At 43.1% G+C, this 23,996-nt stretch overlaps 1 protein-coding gene across 1 annotated transcript in view; it reads right to left on the bottom strand.

Annotated features, from left to right (window-relative positions):
- The window catches only part of TNNT2 (troponin T2, cardiac type), a 331,594-nt gene that overhangs the window by 282,334 nt on the left and 25,264 nt on the right, over positions 1 to 23,996 (bottom strand). Inside the window, exons 3-4 of the mRNA XM_077292793.1 lie at positions 21,498 to 21,545; positions 12,996 to 13,043 (exon numbers count right to left, since the gene is read on the bottom strand). Coding sequence (XP_077148908.1) covers positions 12,996 to 13,043; positions 21,498 to 21,545 — 96 coding nt within the window. The remainder of the gene's footprint in view (positions 1 to 12,995; positions 13,044 to 21,497; positions 21,546 to 23,996) is intronic.

Raw genomic sequence — 23,996 nt, 5'->3', positions numbered from 1 at the left:
GGGAAGTTCATGAACTACATACAAAAGGATGACTGCGTTCAGAAAGAGCTTTGTGACTGGGGGCTGAATTTCGATACGGAACTGCTACAGTTCGAAGAGAGAATCGCACCTCCGGAAATAAATCATGCAAAAAGACAAATCTGCTGAATATAATCCACAGTTTGCTGATTGGTTGCGAGAGCAGAGGGGTCCCGTCCTGATCAGCCCCCATGATATGAATAATTGGCTGCTCTTTTACACCCGGAGAAATTAGGATGCGGCGAACGCTCTTCTGCAGAACCTGGTCAAGATCACACAGCAAGTGCGCATTAAGATGAACCGGGCGGTGTTGGTTGAAGTCGAGGTCTTTTTTGGGGGGTTTTTGGTGAATTTTTGAAAAAAGAATAAAAGAATAGAACAAGGCTAGCAGACAGAACTATGCAACTTATGCCTGCAACGATACGATTTTTCCACCACAGATACACCAGGCCTCAGCCTGACATAACAGACTGTATACATTTTTGGGGGGGTTTTGGAGAATTTAAAAAAAAAAAATGAGTGGAACAAAGCTAGCAGACAGAACTATGCAACTTATGCCTGCAAAGCTACGACTCTTCAAACACAGACACAACAGGCCTCAGCCTGACATAACAGACTGTATAAAATATATATATTTTTTTGGTGATTTTTTTTTTTTTTTAAAAGGAGAGCAAGGCTAGCACACAGAACTATGATACATATGCCTGCGAAACTATGATTTTTCCACCATAGATACACCAGGCCGCAGCCACAGATAACAGACTGTATAATTTTTTTTTTCCTCTTGTATGTGAAATTTGGCAAACAATTAAAAATGAGTACAACAAGGCTAGCAGACAGAACTATGAAACTTATGCCTGCGAAGCTACAATTTTTCCACCACAGATACACAAGGCCTCTGCCTGACATAACAGACTGTATAAAAAAAAATTCTATTTTTGGTGATTTTTTGCTAAAAAAAAAAGAGTGGAACAATGTTAGCAGACAGAACTATGAAACTTATGCCTGTGAAGCTACAATTTTTCCACCACAGATACACCAGCCGTCAGCCTCAGATAACAGACTGATCTAAATGGGGCCTTGACTTTTTAGAGCACAACTAAATTGTGTCAACAAGTTGGCTATGACACACAAAAAAAAAAATTTTTGGCGCACTCACATCTGGTGTCTGGGACAAAAAACAACAAAAAAAAGGTAGATTTGCACGTTCTTCGATTACAATAACTTGGCTGTAGTAGGCAGCATGACCAAGCAAATACATGTTGAAATAAGGGGGCTATGGACTGCTTTAGAATAAAAAGAGCAGGTATCAGGTGAAGAAAAAAAAAAGTCACAGAAAACTGCAGCTATTTATTCATTAAATAAGCAGCAGCAGACAGTAATGGAGTCTTTGGAGGTATGCAGTGAGAGCTATGTACTCACATACAGTGCCTGCAGGCCTTGCACTGATGTGGATATGTGCACATAGACTCCCCTGCCTACCTAGCGCTGCAGTCTCGGGACCCCCGAATTAGCCCTAAAAAGGACTGTTGGTTTCTCAGGAGTTGTGGATTGAACAGTTGCAGACCTACAGTAACTGGACGATTCTGACACTATCTCAGCAAAAGCTCTCCCTACACTCACTAACTCCGGAGCAGAATGCGGCGACCAGGGCGGTGCCAGGTCTCTTATAGACCTGATGACGCTGTGCGGCCAGCTAATCACTGTAATACCACAACAAAGATGGCTGCGGCATTAGAGTGCATGATTCACAATCCCTGCATTGTCATTGGGGCTCAAAAGAGCACCAGAATTGCAAGGAGGAGACCCGAGCTCCCGCCGAATAATCCCGGAAATGCTCAGGGCTCACCGAGTACACTGAGCATAGTGATACTTGGGCAAGTACAGAGTAGTGGGGAACACGTTCGCTCATCACTAGTGTTGAGCGATACCTTCCGATACTCAAAGGTATCGGTATCGGATGGTATCAGCCGATATCCAAAAAATATCGGATATCGCCGATACCGATACCCGATACCAATGCAGTCAATGGGACACAAGTATCGGAAGGTATCCTGGATGGTTCCCAGGGTCTGAAGGAGAGGAAACTCTCCTTCAGGCCCTGGGATCCATATTCATGTAAAAAATAAAGAATTAAAATAAAAAATATGGATTTACTCACCCGTCCGGCGGCCCCTGGACCTTACCGATGTAACCGGCAGCCTCCTGTTATGACCCCAATGGCAGAGGGTCTCAGGAATAATGCTAAGTCAGTAAATACAGAAAACCAGCTCATAGGGCAGTGGTAACTGGGCTGACCATATAACTAATCCTAGCACCACAAATACCAGCAGCCGGGGAACGTTCCTACGTTGATCCTAGACGTCTCGCGCCAGCCGGAGAGCTAACTACCCCTAGAAGGGAAAAGAAAGACCTTTCTTGCCTCCAGAGGAAATACTCCAAAAAGTTGGATAGAAGCCCCCCACAAATAATAACGGTGAGGTAAGAGGAAAAGACAAACATAAGAATGAGCTAGGAATTTAGCAAAGAGAGGCCCACTAGCTAATAGCAGAATATAGAAAGATAACTTATATGGTCAGCAAAAAATCCTATCAAAAATATCCACACTGGAAATTCAAGAACCCCCGAACCGTCTAACGGCCCGGGGGGAGAACACCAGCCCCCTAGAGCTTCCAGCAAGGTCAGGAATCACATTTAGTACAAGCTGGACAAAAATGATAGCAAACAAATAACCCAAAAAACAAAGAAGCAAGACTTAGCTTAATTTAGCACGAACCAGGACCAGCAAACAGGAGCAAACAGAATGTGTCTGATAACACCGATGCCAGGCACTGGACTAAGGTTCCAGGAGGTTTAAATAGCAACACCCCTGAAGTAACGACCCAGCTGGGTGCAAACAGAGGGAAGGAAATCCCAGAGTCATATCACTAGTAACCACTAGAGGGAGCCAAAAAAGTCTAATTCACAACAGTACCTCCCCTTAAGGAGGGGTCACCGAACCCTCACCAAGACCACCAGGGCGATCAGGATGAGAAGCGTGAAAGACACGAACCAAATCGGCCGCATGCACATCAGAGGCAACCACCCAGGAATTATCCTCCTGACCATAACCCTTCCACTTGACCAAATACTGAAGCCTCCGCCTGGAGAGACGAGAATCCAAGATCTTCTCCACCACGTACTCCAACTCGCCCTCAACCAACACCGGAGCAGGAGGCTCAGCAGAAGGAACCACAGGCACAACGTAGCGTCGTAACAAAGACCTATGGAACACATTGTGAATGGCAAACGAAACCGGAAGATCCAAGCGAAAGGACACAGGATTAAGGATTTCCAATATCTTGTAAGGACCAATGAAGCGAGGCTTAAATTTAGGAGAGGAGACCTTCATAGGCCCAATTTAAAGGAGAGGGTCTCCTAGACTTGTAAAGCCCATACACTAAGTGAATGGGCTGACAAACATTTCCCCATGGTGGATACATTTTGATACCGATACCCGATACCAATGCAAGTCAATGGGACACAAGTATCGGAAGGTATCCTGGATGGTTCCCAGGGTCTGAAGGAGAGGAAACTCTCCTTCAGGCCCTGGGATCCATATTCATGTAAAAAATAAAGAATTAAAATAAAAAATATGGATTTACTCACCCGTCCGGCGGCCCCTGGACCTTACCGATGTAACCGGCAGCCTCCTGTTATGACCCCAATGGCAGAGGGTCTCAGGAATAATGCTAAGTCAGTAAATACAGAAAACCAGCTCATAGGGCAGTGGTAACTGGGCTGACCATATAACTAATCCTAGCACCACAAATACCAGCAGCCGGGGAACGTTCCTACGTTGATCCTAGACGTCTCGCGCCAGCTGGAGAGCTAACTACCCCTAGAAGGGAAAAGAAAGACCTTTCTTGCCTCCAGAGGAAATACTCCAAAAAGTTGGATAGAAGCCCCCCACAAATAATAACGGTGAGGTAAGAGGAAAAGACAAACATAAGAATGAGCTAGGAATTTAGCAAAGAGAGGCCCACTAGCTAATAGCAGAATATAGAAAGATAACTTATATGGTCAGCAAAAAATCCTATCAAAAATATCCACACTGGAAATTCAAGAACCCCCGAACCGTCTAACGGCCCGGGGGGAGAACACCAGCCCCCTAGAGCTTCCAGCAAGGTCAGGAATCACATTTAGTACAAGCTGGACAAAAATGATAGCAAACAAATAACCCAAAAAACAAAGAAGCAAGACTTAGCTTAATTTAGCACGAACCAGGACCAGCAAACAGGAGCAAACAGAATGTGTCTGATAACACCGATGCCAGGCACTGGACTAAGGTTCCAGGAGGTTTAAATAGCAACACCCCTGAAGTAACGACCCAGCTGGGTGCAAACAGAGGGAAGGAAATCCCAGAGTCATATCACTAGTAACCACTAGAGGGAGCCAAAAAAGTCTAATTCACAACAGTACCCCCCCCTTAAGGAGGGGTCACCGAACCCTCACCAAGACCACCAGGGCGATCAGGATGAGAAGCGTGAAAGACACGAACCAAATCGGCCGCATGCACATCAGAGGCAACCACCCAGGAATTATCCTCCTGACCATAACCCTTCCACTTGACCAAATACTGAAGCCTCCGCCTGGAGAGACGAGAATCCAAGATCTTCTCCACCACGTACTCCAACTCGCCCTCAACCAACACCGGAGCAGGAGGCTCAGCAGAAGGAACCACAGGCACAACGTAGCGTCGTAACAAAGACCTATGGAACACGTTGTGAATGGCAAACGAAACCGGAAGATCCAAGCGAAAGGACACAGGATTAAGGATTTCCAATATCTTGTAAGGACCGATGAAGCGAGGCTTAAATTTAGGAGAGGAGACCTTCATAGGAACAAATCGAGAAGACAGCCACACCAAATCCCCAACACGAAGTCGGGGACCCACACCGCGGCGGCGGTTGGCAAAACGCTGAGCCTTCTCCTGTGACAACTTCAAGTTGTCCACCACATGATTCCAGATCTGCTGCAACCTATCCACCACAGAATCCACTCCAGGACAGTCAGAAGGCTCCACATGTCCCGAGGAAAAACGAGGATGGAAACCAGAGTTGCAGAAAAATGGCGAAACCAAAGTAGCGGAACTAGCCCGATTATTTAGGGCAAACTCAGCCAACGGCAAGAAGGTCACCCAATCATCCTGATCTGCCGAAACAAAACACCTCAAGTAAGCTTCCAGAGTCTGATTAGTTCGCTCAGTTTGTCCATTAGTCTGAGGATGAAAGGCAGACGAGAACGATAAATCAATGCCCATCCTAGCACAAAAGGATCGCCAGAACCTGGAAACAAACTGGGATCCTCTGTCAGACACAATATTCTCAGGAATGCCGTGTAAACGAACCACATTCTGAAGGAACACAGGAACCAGATCGGAAGAGGAAGGCAGCTTAGGCAAAGGCACCAAATGGACCATTTTTGAAAAGCGATCACATACCACCCAGATGACAGACATACCCCGAGACACCGGGAGATCAGAAATGAAATCCATGGAAATATGTGTCCAAGGCCTCTTCGGGACAGGCAAGGGCAAGAGCAACCCGCTGGCATGGGAACAGCAAGGCTTAGCTCGAGCACAAGTCCCACAGGACTGCACAAATGACCGTACATCCCGTGACAAGGAAGGCCACCAAAATGACCTAGCCACCAGATCTCTGGTGCCAAAAATTCCCGGATGACCTGCCAACACCGAGGAATGAACCTCGGAAATGACTCTGCTGGTCCACTTATCAGGAACAAACAGTCTGTCAGGTGGACAAGAGTCAGGTCTACCAGCTTGAAATCTCTGCAACACACGTCGCAAATCAGGAGAAATGGCTGACAAAATAACTCCTTCTTTAAGAATACCAACAGGTTCTGTGACTCCAGGAGAGTCAGGCACAAAGCTCCTTGAAAGAGCATCAGCTTTCACATTCTTTGAACCTGGTAAATACGAGACCACAAAGTCAAAACGGGAGAAAAACAATGACCAGCGGGCCTGTCTAGGATTCAAGCGTTTAGCAGACTCGAGATACATCAAATTTTTGTGATCAGTCAAGACCACCACACGATGCTTAGCACCCTCGAGCCAATGACGCCACTCCTCAAATGCCCACTTCATGGCCAGTAATTCCCGATTGCCCACATCATAATTCCGCTCAGCAGGCGAAAACTTACTAGAGAAGAAAGCACATGGTCTCATTACCGAGCAACCAGGGCCTCTCTGTGACAAAACGGCCCCTGCCCCAATCTCAGAAGCATCCACCTCGACCTGAAAGGGAAGTGAGACATCAGGCTGGCACAAAACAGGCGCCGAAGTAAACCGGCGCTTCAACTCCTGGAACGCCTCCACGGCTGCAGGAGCCCAGTTAGCAACATCAGAACCTTTCTTGGTCATATCCGTCAAAGGTTTAACAACGCTAGAAAAATTAGCGATAAAACGACGGTAGAAGTTAGCAAAACCCAAGAACTTCTGAAGACTCTTAACTGACGTGGGTTGAGTCCACTCATGAATAGCTCTGACCTTGACTGGGTCCATCTCCACAGCAGAAGGGGAAAAAATAAACCCCAAAAAGGGAACTTTCTGTACTCCAAAGAGACACTTTGAGACTTTAACAAACAAGGCATTCTCACGCAAAACCTGAAACACCATCCTGACCTGCTCCACATGTGAGTCCCAATCTTCAGAGAAAACCAGAATATCGTCCAGATAAACAATCATAAATTTATCCAGATACTTCCGGAAAATATCATGCATAAAGGACTGAAATACTGAGGGAGCATTAGAAAGCCCAAAAGGCATCACCAAGTACTCAAAATGACCTTCGGGCGTATTAAATGCTGTCTTCCATTCATCACCTTGCTTAATGCGCACAAGGTTGTATGCACCACGAAGATCTATCTTGGTGAACCACTTGGCACCCTTAATCCGGGCAAACAAGTCCGACAAGAGAGGCAAAGGATACTGAAATTTTACAGTGATTTTATTCAGTAGCCGATAGTCAATACAAGGTCTCAAAGATCCGTCCTTCTTAGCCACAAAAAAGAATCCCGCACCAAGAGGGGAAGAGGATGGACGGATATGCCCCTTCTCCAGAGACTCCTTGATATATGAACGCATTGCGGCATGCTCAGGTACTGACAGATTAAATAATCTTCCCTTAGGAAATTTACTACCTGGAATCAAATCTATGGCGCAGTCACAGTCCCTATGAGGAGGCAGAGCACTGGATCTGGACTCACTGAATACATCCTGATAATCAGACAAATACTCAGGAACTTCCGAAGGAGTAGAGGAAGCAATAGACACTGGCGGGGAATCAGCATGAATTCCCTGACAGCCCCAACTTGACACAGACATTGCCTTCCAATCCAGGACTGGATTGTGGGTCTGTAACCATGGCAGACCCAAAACGACCAAATCATGCATTTTATGCAGAACAAGAAAACGAATCACCTCCTGATGTTCAGGAGTCATGCACATGGTCACCTGCGTCCAAAACTGCGGTTTATTTTCCGCCAATGGCGTAGCATCAATACCTCTAAGAGGAATAGGATTTACTAACGGTTCAAGAACAAAACCACAGCGCTTGGCAAATGACAGATCCATAAGACTCAGGGCGGCACCTGAATCCACAAACGCCATAACAGGGTAAGAAGACAAAGAGCAAATTAAAGTCACAGACAAAATAAATTTAGGTTGCAAATTACCAATGGCGACAGGACTAACAACCCTTGTTAGGCGTTTAGAGCATGCTGATATAACATGTGTAGAATCACCACAGTAAAAACACAACCCATTCTGACGTCTATGATTTTTCCGTTCATTTCTAGTCTGAATTCTATCACATTGCATTAAATCAGGTGTTTGTTCAGACAACACCACCAGAGGATTAGCGGTTTTGCGCTCCCGCAAACGCCGGTCAATTTGAATAGCAAGCACCATAGAATCATTCAGACTTGTAGGAATGGGGAAACCCACCATCACATTCTTAATGGCTTCAGAAAGGCCATTTCTGAAATTTGCGGCCAGAGCACACTCATTCCACTGAGTAAGCACGGACCATTTCCGAAATTTTTGGCAATACACTTCAGCTTCATCCTGACCCTGAGAAATAGCCAGCAAGGCTTTTTCTGCCTGAATTTCAAGATTGGGTTCCTCGTAAAGCAATCCGAGCACCAGAAAAAACGCATCAATATTCGCCAATGCCGGATCTCCTGGCGCTAGCGAGAAAGCCCAATCCTGAGGGTCGCCCCGCAAAAAAGAAATAACAATTTTAACTTGCTGAGCAGAATCTCCAGATGAACGGGGTCTCAGAGAAAGAAACAATTTACAATTATTCTTGAAATTCCTAAACCTAAATCGATCTCCAGAAAACAATTCCGGAATAGGTATTTTAGGTTCAGACATAGGACTACTGGTAACAAAATCTTGTATACCCTGCACACGAGCTGCCAGCTGGTCAACACTTGTAATCAAGGTCTGCACATTCATGTCTGCAGCAAGCACACGCCACTCAAAGGTAAAGGGGAGGAAGAGAAGGAAGGAAAAAAAAACAAAACTCAGAATTTCCTTTCTTTTTATCCCACTTCTGCAATGCTTTAAACATTCAATATTGGCCTGGCATACTGTTATGACCCCAATGGCAGAGGGTCTCAGGAATAATGCTAAGTCAGTAAATACAGAAAACCAGCTCATAGGGCAGTGGTAACTGGGCTGACCATATAACTAATCCTAGCACCACAAATACCAGCAGCCGGGGAACGTTCCTACGTTGATCCTAGACGTCTCGCGCCAGCCGGAGAGCTAACTACCCCTAGAAGGGAAAAGAAAGACCTTTCTTGCCTCCAGAGGAAATACCCCCAAAAGTTGGATAGAAGCCCCCCACAAATAATAACGGTGAGGTAAGAGGAAAAGACAAACATAAGAATGAGCTAGGAATTTAGCAAAGAGAGGCTCACTAGCTAATAGCAGAATATAGAAAGATAACTTATATGGTCAGCAAAAAATCCTATCAAAAATATCCACACTGGAAATTCAAGAACCCCCGAACCGTCTAACGGCCCGGGGGGAGAACACCAGCCCCCTAGAGCTTCCAGCAAGGTCAGGAATCACATTTAGTACAAGCTGGACAAAAATGATAGCAAACAAATAACCCAAAAAACAAAGAAGCAAGACTTAGCTTAATTTAGCACGAACCAGGACCAGCAAACAGGAGCAAACAGAATGTGTCTGATAACACCGATGCCAGGCACTGGACTAAGGTTCCAGGAGGTTTAAATAGCAACACCCCTGAAGTAACGACCCAGCTGGGTGCAAACAGAGGGAAGGAAATCCCAGAGTCATATCACTAGTAACCACTAGAGGGAGCCAAAAAAGTCTAATTCACAAAAGCCTCCGTTCCTAAGAATGAGGAGTTTAGGACCTTCGATGACGTCACGGCTTGTGATTGGTCGCGTGACCGCTCATGTGACCGCTCACGCGACCAATCACAAGCCGCGACGTCATCGCAGGTCCTAAACTTCTCATTCTTAGGAACGGAGGCTGCCGGTTACATCGGTAAGGTCCAGGGGCCGCCGGACGGGTGAGTATATCCATATTTTTTATTCTTTTTTACATGAATATGGATCCCAGGGCCTGAAGGAGAGTCTCCTCTCCTCCAGACCCTGGGAACCATACACTGGGAACTTCCGATTCCGATTTCCGATATCACAAAAATATCGGAACTCGGTATCGGAATTCCGATACAGCAAATATCGGCCGATACCCGATACTTGCGGTATCGGAATGCTCAACACTACTCATCACTAGTTAATATCCATGACCCCTACTCAGTTTGAGAATATCAGCCCCCAGCTTTCTTCTTCACCTTGTCTGGTTGTCAAAAATGGAGGGGACACCACACTTTTTTTTTTACTCATTTATTTAATTAATTAAAAAATATGGTGTGGCTGCAGCCTGCATCTGTCTGCTTTACCTGCACTGCAAAGATATAGAAATTATTTTTTTTTTAATTATTTATTTATTGCTATAGTGCTGTTTGGTTTACTCTCCTCAGCATTGCCTGGTCTCGCTTCTATCAGTGAGACCAGGCGTACACTGATGAGAATAGTACTCATCAGCTGAACCCTATGATCAGCGTTAACGTTTTTACCATCTGTCACAGCTGCTAGCTCACACAATAATGTGTGCGTGACATCATAGTAATCGCAGCGCTCTGACCAATCGTATCGAACTTATTGCTGATCAGAGCCGGTGTTTCCCACGCAGTCATCTGAGGATCATGTTGTCTACACCAGGTGTTCGGGCCCTGCATTCATTAGAAAGGGGTCCGATTTTTTTAAATGTTCGGCCGAACCTGCCAGACCCAAACATCCACTGGTTCGCTCACCAATTAACCAATTAAAAGCGATAATAATTACAGATCTCTCCAGTCCTTTAAAGTGAGAAAACTTGCAAAATCATAAGTGTATCAAATACTTTTTTCCTCACTGTATGTCCCTCATCCTGGCCCCTTCCTGGTATATATATCGCCAATTCTGCTATATGACTCTTATCCTGGGCCCATGCTGGTATATATCCCCCATCTTGCTACATGTCCACAGTTCTGCCGCTATTCTTTAATATATAGAAGAAAATAAACCATTATACTCACCAGGGGCGTACATTTAAGTCATGGCCCTCCATAGAAAAAGTATAATGCACCCCCATAGTCCTTCATGTAATGTAAAACATCCAATAGTCCTCCATATATTATACTTCACAGGTCATTTTCATTAATCTAGTATAATGCACAGCCCATAGCCCTCCTTAAAGTATAATGCATCCCCATAGACATCCATAAAGTATAATGCACCCCCATAGTCATTCATAAAGTATAATGCACCCCCAAAATCATCCATAAAGTATATTGCACATCATAGTCATCTATAAAGTATAATGCACCCCTTAGTCATATACAACTACTGGCAAAAATTATGGAATCACTGGCCTTGGAGGATGTTCATTCAGTTGTTTAATTTTGTAGAAAAAAGCAAATCACAGACATGGCTCAAAACTAAAGTCATTTCAAATGGCAACTTCCTGGCTTTAAGAAAGACTAAAAGAAATGAAGAACAAAAAATGTGGTAGTCAGTAATTGTTTCTTTTTTAACCAAGCATAGGGGAAAAATAATGGAGTCACTCAATTCTGAGGAATAAATTATGGAATCCTGAAAAATAAACAAACAAAAAAACACTCTGAAACATCACTAGTATTTTGTTGCACCACCTCTGGCTTTTATAACAGCTTGCAGTCTCTGAGGCATGGACTTAATGAGTGTCAAACAGTACTCTTCATCAATCTGGCTACAACTTTCTCTGATTGCTGTTGCCAGATCAGCTTTGCAGGTTGGAGCCTTGTCATGGACCATTTTCTTCAACTTCCGCCAAATATTTTCAATTGGATTGAGATCCGGACTATTTGCAGGCCATGACATTGACTTTATGTGTCTTTTTTCAAGGAATGTTTTCACAGTTTTTGCTCTATGGAAGGTTGCATTATCATCTTGAAAAATGATTTAATCATCCCCAAACATCCTTTCAATTGATGGGATGAGAAAAGTGTCCAAAATATCAACATAAACTTGTGCATTTATTGAAGATGTAATGACAGCCATCTCCCCAGTGCCTTTACCTGACATGCAGTCCCATATCATCAATGACTGTGGAAATTTGTATGTTCTCTTCAGGCAGTCATCTTTATATATCTCATTGGAACGGCACCGAACAAAAGTTCCAGCATCATCACCTTGCCCAATGCAGATTCGCGATTCATCAATGAATATGACTTTCATCCAGTCATCCACAGTCCATGATTGCTTTTCCTTAGCCCATTGTAACCTTGTTTTTTTCTCTTTAGGTGTTAATGATAGCTTTCATTTAGCTTTTCTGTATATAAATCCCATTTTCGTTAGGCGGTTTCTTACAGTTCGGTCACAGATGTTGACACCAGTTTCCACCCACTCATTCCTCATTTGATTTGCTGTGCATTTCCTGTTTTGGAGACATATTGCTTTAAGTTTCCGGTCTTCACACTTTGATGTCTTCCTTGGTCTACCAGTATGTGTGCCTTTAAAAACCTTCTAGACACAGCTAGCTGACTGTGAACAACCAACATCTTTTGCAACATTGCGTGATGATTTACCCTCTTTTAAGAGTTTGAGAATCCTCTCCCTGGTTTCAATTGACATCTCTCGTGTTGGAGCCATGATTCATGTCAGTCCAATTGGTGCAACAGCTCTCCAAGGTGTGATCACTCCTTTTTAGATGCAGACTAATGAGCAGATCTAATTTGATGCAGATGTTATTTTTGAGTATGAAAATTTACAGGGTGATTCCATAATTTTTTCCTCAGAATTGAGTGACTCCATAATTTTTCCCCTATGCTTGGTTAAAAAAAAATAACCATTACTGACTGCCACATTTTTTGTTCTTGATTTCTTTTAGTGTTTCTTAAAGCCAGAAAGTTGCCATTTGAAATGACTTTAGTTTTGTGCCATGTCTGTGATATGCTTTTTTTCTACAAAATTAAACAACTGAATGAACATCCTCCAAGGCCGGTGATTCCATCATTTTTGCCAGGGGTTATATAAAGTGTATTGCACCCCCATAATCATCCATAAAGTATAAAGCACCCCATAGTCACTCATATAATATAATGCACCCCCATAGTGGTACATAAAGTATAATGCACTTCATAGTGATCAATAATGTATACTGCACCTCACAGTCATCCATGTACTAGTATGGCCACTGCTTTAAAAAAAAACAAAAAACTTACCTTTTCTTTGCTCCCCAATGATTATCAGCATTCCCAGACTTGTAGTGGTTGGGAAATCTCAGACAAGCATCTGTATGACATTGCTAACTATGGTATGCAAAAGAAATTAAAACAAAATCAGCAAATACATACTCATATTCTTCTGTTATATCCCCGGTATCAGACACGGCGAGTTCTTGTCTAAAATGGAATAAACACAAACAAAATAAAATTTCTGAATAATAATTATTATTAATATTAGTAAATATCAATGTATTATTTTTTGGCGTTTGTGCTTTTTTCATCAATGTAATCAGTTTAAAACATAAATTTTTCAATAAAAAATACACTTGAAATAGCACTATTAATTTATGCAATCCATGCATTGTGTTGCGGTGTCTGCACATAGTTTTTTGATCAAGCATTAATAAGGCTGTGATTGAGGTGCACAAGCCTTACATTATTCCGCTTTCATCATTCGAAACCATGGAAATGTTTGTTTCTGTCTTATTTAAAACAATATTTTTGTATGTATTTTCGTCTTCTGTAGGTGGGAAAACTTGAAAAATCGGCATTGTATCTAATGCTTATTTTCCCCACCATATGTCCCTCATCTTGGTCCCATACTGGTATCTATTTTTCCAATTCTGCTATATGTCCCTTATCCTGGGCCACATTCTGGTTTATGTCCCACATCTGGAACATTCACATTCTGACACTGTTCTTTAACCCCTTTCTGACATTAGATGTACTATCCCGTCCATGAGCCCTGGGCCTGTATGCCCATAGACGGGATAGTATGTCATGTGCGATCAGCCTCACTCACGGGGAGGGGGAGCGCGGCTGATTACGGCCGGGTGTCAGCTGATTCACGGACTGGTCCCGGCACTTTAACCCCCAGAACACTGCAATCAAAGATGATCACATGATCTGAAAGCCACTCTTCCTTTGGATCGGAGACCCTGCGGCATTATGCAGGGTCCCGATCGCTGCCATGGAGACCCGATCTCGTCATGAATACATCCGGGTCTCCAGACCTGAGAGACTTCCTGTCATGCGCAATGATTACCAGGAAGTCTCTCAGGTTAGTGTATAGAAGCTGCAGTGCTGATGACAGCTTCTATAGCATGTAGATCTGCATGCTATAGAAGCGATCAGCCTGCACAAAATGATTGTCCCATAGTGGGACAAAGGGTAAAATTTAGAATGAATTAAAATATTTTTTTAAATAATTATAAAAATATTTAAAAAATAAAAACAAAAAAACTATATTTATTCTACCAATAAATAAATATTTGAATTAAAAAAAATCTAAACAATAAAAGTACAGATATTTGGTATTGCCGCGTCTGTAAAGACACGACCTATAAAACTGTCCCTTGTTATGCCCAAACACTAAGTGTATGGTCTGACAAACATTTCCCCATGGGGGATACATTATTAAAAAATATTTAATTAGGATTCCAGACACCCTTGCCAAAAAACTGACTGTCTGTAGCAGCATGCAACAAGTGAACCCTGGTGATCTAGTGGTGGAAAATGATTAGAGATGGAGGAAGGCCTCATTAAAAACGAGGCCCAATTTAAAGGAGCAGGTCTCCTGGACTTGTAATGCCAATACACTAAGTGTATGGGCTGACAAACATTTCCCCATGGCGGATACATTTTTAAAAAATATTTAATTGGGATCACAGACACCCTTGCCAAAAAATTGACTGTCTGTAGCAGCATGGAACACGTGAACCCTGGTGATCTAGTGGTGGAAAATGATGAGAGGTGGAGGAAGGCCTCCTTAAAAACTAGGCCCGATTTAAAGGAGCAGGTCTCCTAGACTTGCAATTCTCATACACTAAGTGCATAGCCTGACAAACATTTCTCCATGGGGGTTACAGCTTTAAAAAAATTATTTATGGGTAGTATCATAGACACCCTTGCCCAAAAATTGAATGGCTGTAGCAGCATACAACATGCTCACTATGGTGATCTAGTGGTGGAGAATAAGGAAACATTGATGAAGGCCTCATTAAAAACTAGGCACAATACACACTAGTGCGTAGTTTGTGTAGGAAGTAAAAGATGAGCTGACAAGCAAGATCCCGGGCCCGTGGCCGAGCTCTTGTTCAGGAGCAGGCCCCACAAAGACCACTTGGACAGCTACAGCAGCCCCAATGACCCCAGCCTGCAGTCAGATCTTAGCAGTCAGCGCCTGAGCCTTTGCTTATCGGAAGAGGGTGCCAGAGAGGGCCGCCGGCTGCGGCAGCAGACAGACCATAGTCTGAGATTCTGCAGGTGTCAGCTGTACTTGCAGAAGTGTCTATTGGAGAAAGGGGCGGCCATAAGCGTGACTTCTATGACATCGGGGTGAACACCCGATAGACTATCGAACACGTCCAAAAATCGAAAGCTGGCACCTCTGGAACCAAGATTGCTCTTGAGACCAACCACATCAAGGTGGTGTCCCGACCACAGCGGGCCCTGTACAAGTATCACGTTGACTTCAACCCCGCCATGGAGTCCAAGCGTTTGCGGTATGACCTCCTGTACCAGAATGAAGAAACCATCGGGAAGGCACGGGTGTTTGATGGAACCATGTTGTTTTTACCAAAAAGATTGAATAAGGTCACCGAGGTGTTCAGCCAAATTCGAAATGGAGAGAAAGTGCGGATCACCCTGACCAAAGAGCTTCCACCGACCTCGCGCACCTGCTTCCTTTTCTATAACATCATTTCATGAAGACTCCTGAAGATAATGGATATGAAGCAGATAGGATGCAAATGCGATGCTACGATTTTTCCACCACAGATACAACAGGCCTCAGACTGTATACATTTTTTTCTAGTTTTTGGAGAATTTAAAAAAAAAAGAGTGGGACAAGGCTAGCAGGCAGAACTATGCAGCTTATGCCTGCAATGCTATGATTTTTCCACCACAGACACAACAGGCCTCAACCTGACAGAACAGACTGTATACATTTTTTTTTTTGGGGTGATTTTTTGATAAAAAAAAAAAATGAGTAGAACAAGGCTAGCATACAGAACTATGAAACTTATGCTTGCGAAGCTATGATTTTTCCACCACAGAAACACAAGGCCTCAGTTGGTTCGATACCGTTGGTTGGCTGCGATTACCACCATGTCACACACACGATATTGTGTGAGCTAGCAGCTGTGACAGATGGTAAAAAGGTTAACGCTGATCATAGGGTTCAGCTGATGAGAGTACTATCCTCATCAGTGTACGCCTGGTCTTGCTGATAGAAGCGAGAGCAGGCAAGACTGAGAAGAGTATTCACCAAATGGCACTATAGCAATAAATAAATAATTTAAAAAAAATCCGTTTTTATATTTGCTAGCCAGTGCAGTTAAAGCCTACAGATGCAGGCTGCAGCCACACCATATTTTTTAATTAATTAAATAAATGAGTAAAAAAAAAAGTGTGGTGTCCCCTCCATTTTTGACAACCAGACAAGGTAAAGAAGACAGCTGGGGGCTGATATTATCAGACTGGGTAGGGGTCATGGATATTGACTAGTGATGAGTGAATGTGCTCGCCACTACTTAGTACTCACCTGATTATCACTATGCTCGGTGTACTCAGCAAGCACCGAGTATTTCTGGGATTATTTGGCGGGAGCTCGGGTCTCCGCCCTGCAATTCTGGCGCTCTTTAGAGCGCCAATGACAATGCAGGGATTTTCAGCCTTGCACTGTAATGCCGCAGCCATCTTTGTTGTGGTATTACAGTGACTGGCTGGCCGCACAGTGTCATCAGAGACCTGGCACCGCCCTGCTCGTCGCATTCTGCTCCGGACTTAGCGAGTGTAGGGAGAGCTTTTGCTGAGATAGGGTCAGAATCGTACTTTTAATAGTTAGTGTAGGTCTGCAACTGTTCAGTCCACACTTCTGAGAAACTAACAGTCTTTTCTAGGGCTAATTCGGGGATCCAGAGATTGCAGCGCTAGGTAGGCAGGGGAGTCTAGGTGCACATATCCACATCAGTGCAAGGCCTGTAGGCACTGTATGTGAGTACATAGCTCTCACTGCATACCTCCAAAAGCTCCATTACTGTCTGCTGCTGCTACTTATTTAAAATATATCTAGCTGCAGTTTTCTGTGGCTTTTTTTTTTCTTCACCTGATACCTGCTCCTTTTATTCTAAAGCAATCCATAGCCCCCTTATTTCAACATTTATTTGCTTGGTCACCCTGCCTACTACAGCCAGGTTATAGTAATCGAAGAATGTGCAAATCTACCATTTTTTTTGTTCCAGACACCAGATGTGAGGGTTTTTTTTGCCTCATAGCCAACATGTTGACACAAATTAGTTGTGCCCAAAAATGTCAAGGCCACATTTAGATCAGTCTGTTATCTGAGGCTGACGGCTGGTGTATCTGTGGTGGAAAAATCGTAGCTTTGCAGGCATAAGTTGCATAGTTCTGTCTGCTAGCCTTGTTCCACTTTTTTTTTTTCTAAATTCTCCAAAAAACCACCAAAAATGTTTACAGTCTGTTATGTCCATGACAAGACTCCAAACTGCAAAGCTGATCTGGCAACAGCAATCAGAGAAAGTTGTAGCCAGATTGATGAAGAGTACTGTTTGACACTCATTAGAGGTACCGTCACATTAAGCGACGCTGCAGCGATAGCGACAACGATGGCGATCGCTGCAGCGTCGCTGTTTGATCGCTGGGGAGCTGTCACACAGACCGCTCTCCAGCGACCAACGATGCCGAGGTCCCCGGGTAACCAGGGTAAACATCGGGTTGCTAAGCGCAGGGCCGCGCTTAGTAACCTGATGTTTACCCTGGCTACCAGCGTAAAATGTAAAAAAAACAAACACTACATGCTCACCTGCGCGTCCCCCAGCCTCTGCTTCCTGACACTGACTGAGCTCCGGCCCTAACAGCACAGCGGTGACGTCACTGCTGTGCTTTCACTTTCACTTTAGGGCCGGCGCTCAGTAAGTGTCAGGAAGCAGAGGCTGGGGGACGCGCATGTGAGTATGTACTGTTTGTTTTTTTTACTTTTACGCTGATAACCAGGGTAAACATCGGGTTACTAAGCGCGGCCCTGCGCTTAGTAACCCGATGTTTACCCTGGTTACCAGTGTAAAATATCGCTGGTATCGTTGCTTTTGGTGTCAAACACAACGATACACGGCGATCGGACGACCAAATAAAGTTCTGGACTTTATTCAGCGACCAGCGACATCACAGCAGGATCCTGATCGCTGCTGCGTGTCAAACTAAACGATATCGCTAGTGAGGACGCTGCAACGTCACGGATCGCTAGCGATATCGTTTAGTGTGACGGTACCTTAAGTCCATGCCTCAGAGACTGCAAGCTGTTATAAAAGCCAGAGGTGGTGCAACAAAATACTAGTGATGTTTTGGAGTGTTTTTTTGTTTGTTTGTGTTTCATGATTCCATAATTTTTTCCTCAGAATTGAGTGACTCCATAATTTTTCTCCTATGCTTGGTTAATAAAGTAACCATTACTGACTACCACATTTTTTGTTCTTGATTTATTTTAGTGTTTCTTAAAGCCAGAAAGTTGCCATTTGAAATGACTTTAGTTTTGTGCCATGTCTGTGATCTGCTTTTTTTCTACAAAATTAAACAACTGAATGAACATTCTCCAAGGCCGGTGATTCCATCATTTTTGCCAGGGTATGTATAAAGTATAATGAACCCCCATAATCATCCATAAAGTATAATGCACCCCAATAGTGGTACATAAAGTATACTGCACCCCATAGTCATCCATGTACTAGTAGGGCAATGCTTTAAAAAAAAAAATACTTACCTTTCCTTTGCTCCCCTCTGAGCGTGCCCTCTTATAAAGTCAACAGCTGACTTCAGAATATAGCACTTCAACGCCAGCTGTTTGCCTCTGACTGGCTTGCAGTGTGTATTGTTGCCCACGTACCTGATGTGTCTTTGCAAGGCAATACATTTCAACTGCATGTACGTCCGAGAACGCACATCCAGATTCAGTTTCTGCTGGCATCATCGGGTTTTGCTAGTCCCGGACACAGCGGTGACTGCGGTTGTTACGCCGCTGAGTGTGAGCATTAGGGCTCATTTCCACATGCGAGAGACAAAACGGTCCGATTAACGGACCGAAAAAACGGAGGAAAATCGTGCGAGTGTCATGCGAGTGTCATGCGATTTTTTAATCGCAACATCCGTATGACATCCGTATGACATCCGTATTGCTGTCCGATTTTTACGCACCGGTGTCCTTTGAAAAGCCGGCAAATCAGTGCTGTGTACAGTAAAATCACACTGACAGGTTAGAATAGAGTAGATATATACACATAGAATAGCTATATATACATATATATATATGTCAGTGAGACACCTATATATCTATATTTATATTTAATGCAGCGCAAGATAGCATTAAAGCCGCTAATTCAATTGCCGGCTTTTCATTTCTCCTTCCCAAACCCGACATTATATGAGACATGGTTTACATACAGTAAACCATCTCATATCCCCCCTTTTTTTGCATATTCCACACTACTAATGTTAGTAGTGTGTATGTGCAAAATTTCAGCGCTGTAGCTGCTAAAATAAAGGGTTAAATGGCGGAAAAAATTGGCGTGGGCTCCCGCGCAATTTTCTCCGCCAGAGTGGTAAAGCCAGTGACTGACGGCAGATATTAATAGCCTAGAGAGGGTCCATGGTTATTGGCCCCCCCTGGCTACAAACATCTGCCCCCAGCCACCCCAGAAAAGGCACATCTGGAAGATGCGCCTATTCTGGCACTTGGCCACTCTCTTCCCATTCCCGTGTAGCGGTGGGATATGGGGTAATGAAGGGTTAATGCCACCTTGCTATTGTAAGGTGACATTAAGCCAGATTAATAATGGAGAGGCGTCAATTATGACACCTATCCATTATTAATCCAATTGTTTGAAAGGGTTAAAAAACACACACATGATTTAAAAGTATTTTAATGAAATAAACACAGCGGTTGTTTTAATATTTTATTGCTCTCTCAATCCATTTGCAGACCCTCGCTTGGCAAAACAATAAACCCACAATATACATACTTTCTGCTGACCCGTCACGTCCCACGAGGTAATCCATCTGAAGGGGTTAAAATAATGTACAAGCAGGATCCCTGCAAATGCAGCTGTGCTCGTGCTTGTAATTCCCCGGCGAATGAAGGAAATGTAGGTCATTGACCTACATTTCCTTCAGTCGCGGTGATGCGCCCCTGCTGGATGTTCTCATGAACTGCAGCCTGGGAACTTTTTCCCACGCTCCAGGTCATATGAGGACATCCACCAGGGGGCGCATCACCGCGACTGAAGGAAATGTAGGTCAATGACCTACATTTCCTTCATTTGCCGGTGAATTACAAGCACGAGCACAGCTGCATTTGCAGGGCTCCTGCTTGTAAATTATTTTAACCCCTTCAGATGGATTACCTCGTGGGACGTGACGGGTCAGCAGAAGGTATGTATATTGTGGGTTTATTATTTTTCCAAGCGAGGGTCTGCAAATGGATTGAGAGAGCAATAAAATATTAAAACAACCGGTGTTTATTTCATTAAAATACTTTTAAATCATGTGCGTGTTTTTTAACCCTTTCAAACAATTGGATTAATAATGGATAGGTGTCATAATTGACGCCTCTCCATTATTAATCTGGCTTAATGTCACCTTACAATAGCAAGGTGGCATTAACCCTTCATTACCCCATATCCCACCGCTACACGGGAATGGGAAGAGAGTGGCCAAGTGCCAGAATAGGCGCATCTTCCAGATGTGCCTTTTCTGGGGTGGCTGGGGGCAGATGTTTGTAGCCAGGGGGGGCCAATAACCATGGACCCTCTCTAGGCTATTAATATCTGCCGTCAGTCACTGGCTTTACCACTCTGGCGGAGAAAATTGCGCGGGAGCCCACGCCAATTTTTTCCGCCATTTAACCCTTTATTTTAGCAGCTACAGCGCCCAAATTTTGCACATACACACTACTAACATTAGTAGTGTGGAATATGCAAAAAAAAGGGGGATATGAGATGGTTTACTGTATGTAAACCATGTCTCATATCATGTCGGGTATGGGAAGGAGAAATGAAAAGCCGGCATTTGAATTAGCGGCTTTAATGCTATCTTGCGCTGCATTAAATATAAATATAGATATATAGGTGTCTCACTGACATATATATATGTATATATACCTATTCTATGTGTATATATCTACTCTATTCTAACCTGTCAGTGTGATTTTACTGTACACCGTGCTGAATTACCTGCTTTTCAAAGGACACCGGTGCGTAAAAATCGGACAGAACTCGCATGGTGCGAGTGCTGTGTGATTTTTTTCTTGCACCCATTGACTTGCATTGGCGAGTCTCGTCCGAGACTCGCAGCAAATCGCAGCATGCTGCGATTTTTTTCTCAGTCCAATTTCGGCTGAGAAAAAAATCGCAAATGAAAATACACCTATTGAATAACATTGGTCCGAGTGCAATCCGATTTTTTATCGGATTGCACTCGTCCGTTTTCCTCGCCAGTGGAAATGAGCCCTTATCAGCATTCTCAGACTTGTAGTGGTTGGGAAATCTCAGACAAGCATCTATATGACATTGCTAACTATGGAATGCAAAAGAAATTAAAACAAAATCAGCAAATACATACTCATATTCTTCTGTTATATCCTCGGTATCAGAAATGGCGATTTCTGGTCTAAAATGGAATAAACACAAACAAAATAAAAATTATGAATAATAATAATTATTTATATTACTAAATATCAATGTATTATTTTTTGTGTTTGTGCTTTTTTTCATCAATGTAAACAGTTTTAAACATACATTTTTCAATAAAAAAAATACACTTGAAATAGTACTATTAATTTATGCAATCCATGCATTGTGTTGCGGTGTCTGCACATAGTTTTTTGATCAAGCATTAATAAAGCTGTGATTGAGGTGCACAAGCCTTACATTATTCCGCTTGCATCATTTGAAACCATGGAAATGTTTGTTTCTGTCTTATTTAAAACAATATTTTTGTTTGTATAGAGATTTTCTTTCGTCTTCTGTAGGTGGGAAAACTTGAAAAATCGGCATTGTATCTAATGCTTATTTTCCCCACCATATGTCCCTCATCTTGGTCCCATACTGGTATCTATTTTTCCAATTCTGCTATATGTCCCTTATCCTGGGCCCCATTCTGGTTTATGTCCCACATCTGGAACATTCACATTCTGACACTGTTCTTTAACCCCTTTCTGACATTAGATGTACTATCCCATCCATGTGCCCTGGGCCCGTATGCCCATAGACGGGATAGTATGTCATGTGCGATCAGCCTCACTCACGGGGGAGAGTGGCTGATCGCGGTCAGGTGTCAGCTGATTCACGGACTGCTCCCGGCAATTTAACCCCCAGAACACTGCAATCAAACTTGATTGCAGAGTTTCGGAGCTGACAGAGGGTGGTCAGCCCCTCTGCCTTTGATTCGGAGACCCCGCAGCATTATGCGGTGTCCCGATCGCTGCCATGGAGACCCGATGTCGTCATGAAGACATCCGGGTCTCCAGACCTGAGAGACTTCCTGTCATGCGCAGTGATGACCAGGAAGTCTCATGTTAGTGTATAGAGAAGCTGCAGCGCTGACAGCTTCTATAGCATGTAGATCTGCATGCTATAGAAGCGATCAGTCTGAACAACATGATTGTCCCATAGTGGGACCAAGTGTAAAATTTAGAATGAACTGGAAAAAAAAAATTAAATAATTGTAAAAATATTTTAAAAATAATAATTTTATTATTTATTCTATCAATAAATAAATAAACAATAAAAGTACACATTTTTGGTATCTCCACGTCCGTAAAGACCCGACCAAAAAAGCCAAAAAAACAATGCATTATCATCATTCTGCCAAACAAAAGGTGGAATAATATGCAATCAAAAAGATGGATATAAATAAACATGGAACTGCTGAAAATGTCATCTTGTCCTGCAAAAAAGAAGCCACCACATAACTCCATCATCGGAAAAATAAAAAAGTTATAGCTCTTAGAATAAAGGGATGCAAAAATAATTATTTTTTATATAAAATAGTTTTTAGTGTATAAAAGCACCAAAACATTAAAAAAAATGTGAGGTATTGCTGTAATCGTTCTAAGCTGAAGAATAAAACTGCTTTATCAATTTTACCACACGCGCGACAGTGTAAACGCCCCCCCCCCCCAAAAAAAAAGAATAAATTCATGAATTGCTGGTTTTTGTTCATTCTGTCTCCCAAAAATTGGAATAAAAAGCGGTGAAAAAATGTAATTTGCCCAAAAATGGTACCAATAAAAACGTCAACTTTTCCCGCAAAAAACAAGACCTCACATGACTCTGTGGGTCAAAATATGGAAAAATTATAGCTCCCAAAATGTGGTAATGCAAAAACTAATTTTTGCAATAAAAAGCGTCTTTTAGTGTGTGACAGCTGCCAAACATAAAAACTGGCTATTAAAACAAGCTATAAATATTAAATCAAACCCCACTTTATCACATCCTTAGTTAGGGAAAAATAATAGAATAAAAAAATGTATTTATTTCCATTTTCCCATTAGGGTTAGGCTTAGGGTTGGGGTTGGGGCTAAAGTTAGGGTTAAAGTTGGGGCTAACTTTAGGGATATGGTTGGGATTAGGGTTAGGGTTGGGATTAGGGTTTGGGATTAGGGTTAGAGTTGAGATTAGGGTTAGAGTTGAGATTAGGGTTAGGGGTGTGTTGGGGTTAGGCTTGGAGTTATAATTGGGGGATTTCCACTGTTTAGGCACATCAGGGGCTCTCTAAACACAATATGGCATCTGATCTCAATTCCAGCCAATTTTGCATTGAAAAGTCAACTGGCGCTCCTTCCCTTCTGGGTTCTGCCATGCACCCAAATAGTGGTTTACCCCCACTTATGGGGTATAAGCATTCTCAGGACAAATTGTACAACAACTTTTGGGGTCCAATTTCTCCTGTTACCATTGGGAAAATAAAAAATTGGGGCAAAAAGATCATTTTTGGTGAAAAAAATATGATTTTTTATTTTTACGGCTCTACATTTGGGGGTTCAAAGCTCTCACCACACATCTAGATGAGTTCCTTAGGGGTCTATTTTCCAAAATAGTGTCATTTGTGGGGGGTTTC

This window comes from Ranitomeya variabilis, chromosome 2, assembly GCF_051348905.1.
Source record: "Ranitomeya variabilis isolate aRanVar5 chromosome 2, aRanVar5.hap1, whole genome shotgun sequence".
Classification (NCBI taxonomy): Eukaryota; Metazoa; Chordata; class Amphibia; order Anura; family Dendrobatidae; genus Ranitomeya; species Ranitomeya variabilis.
This window is presented reverse-complemented; position numbering and strand designations above follow the sequence as displayed.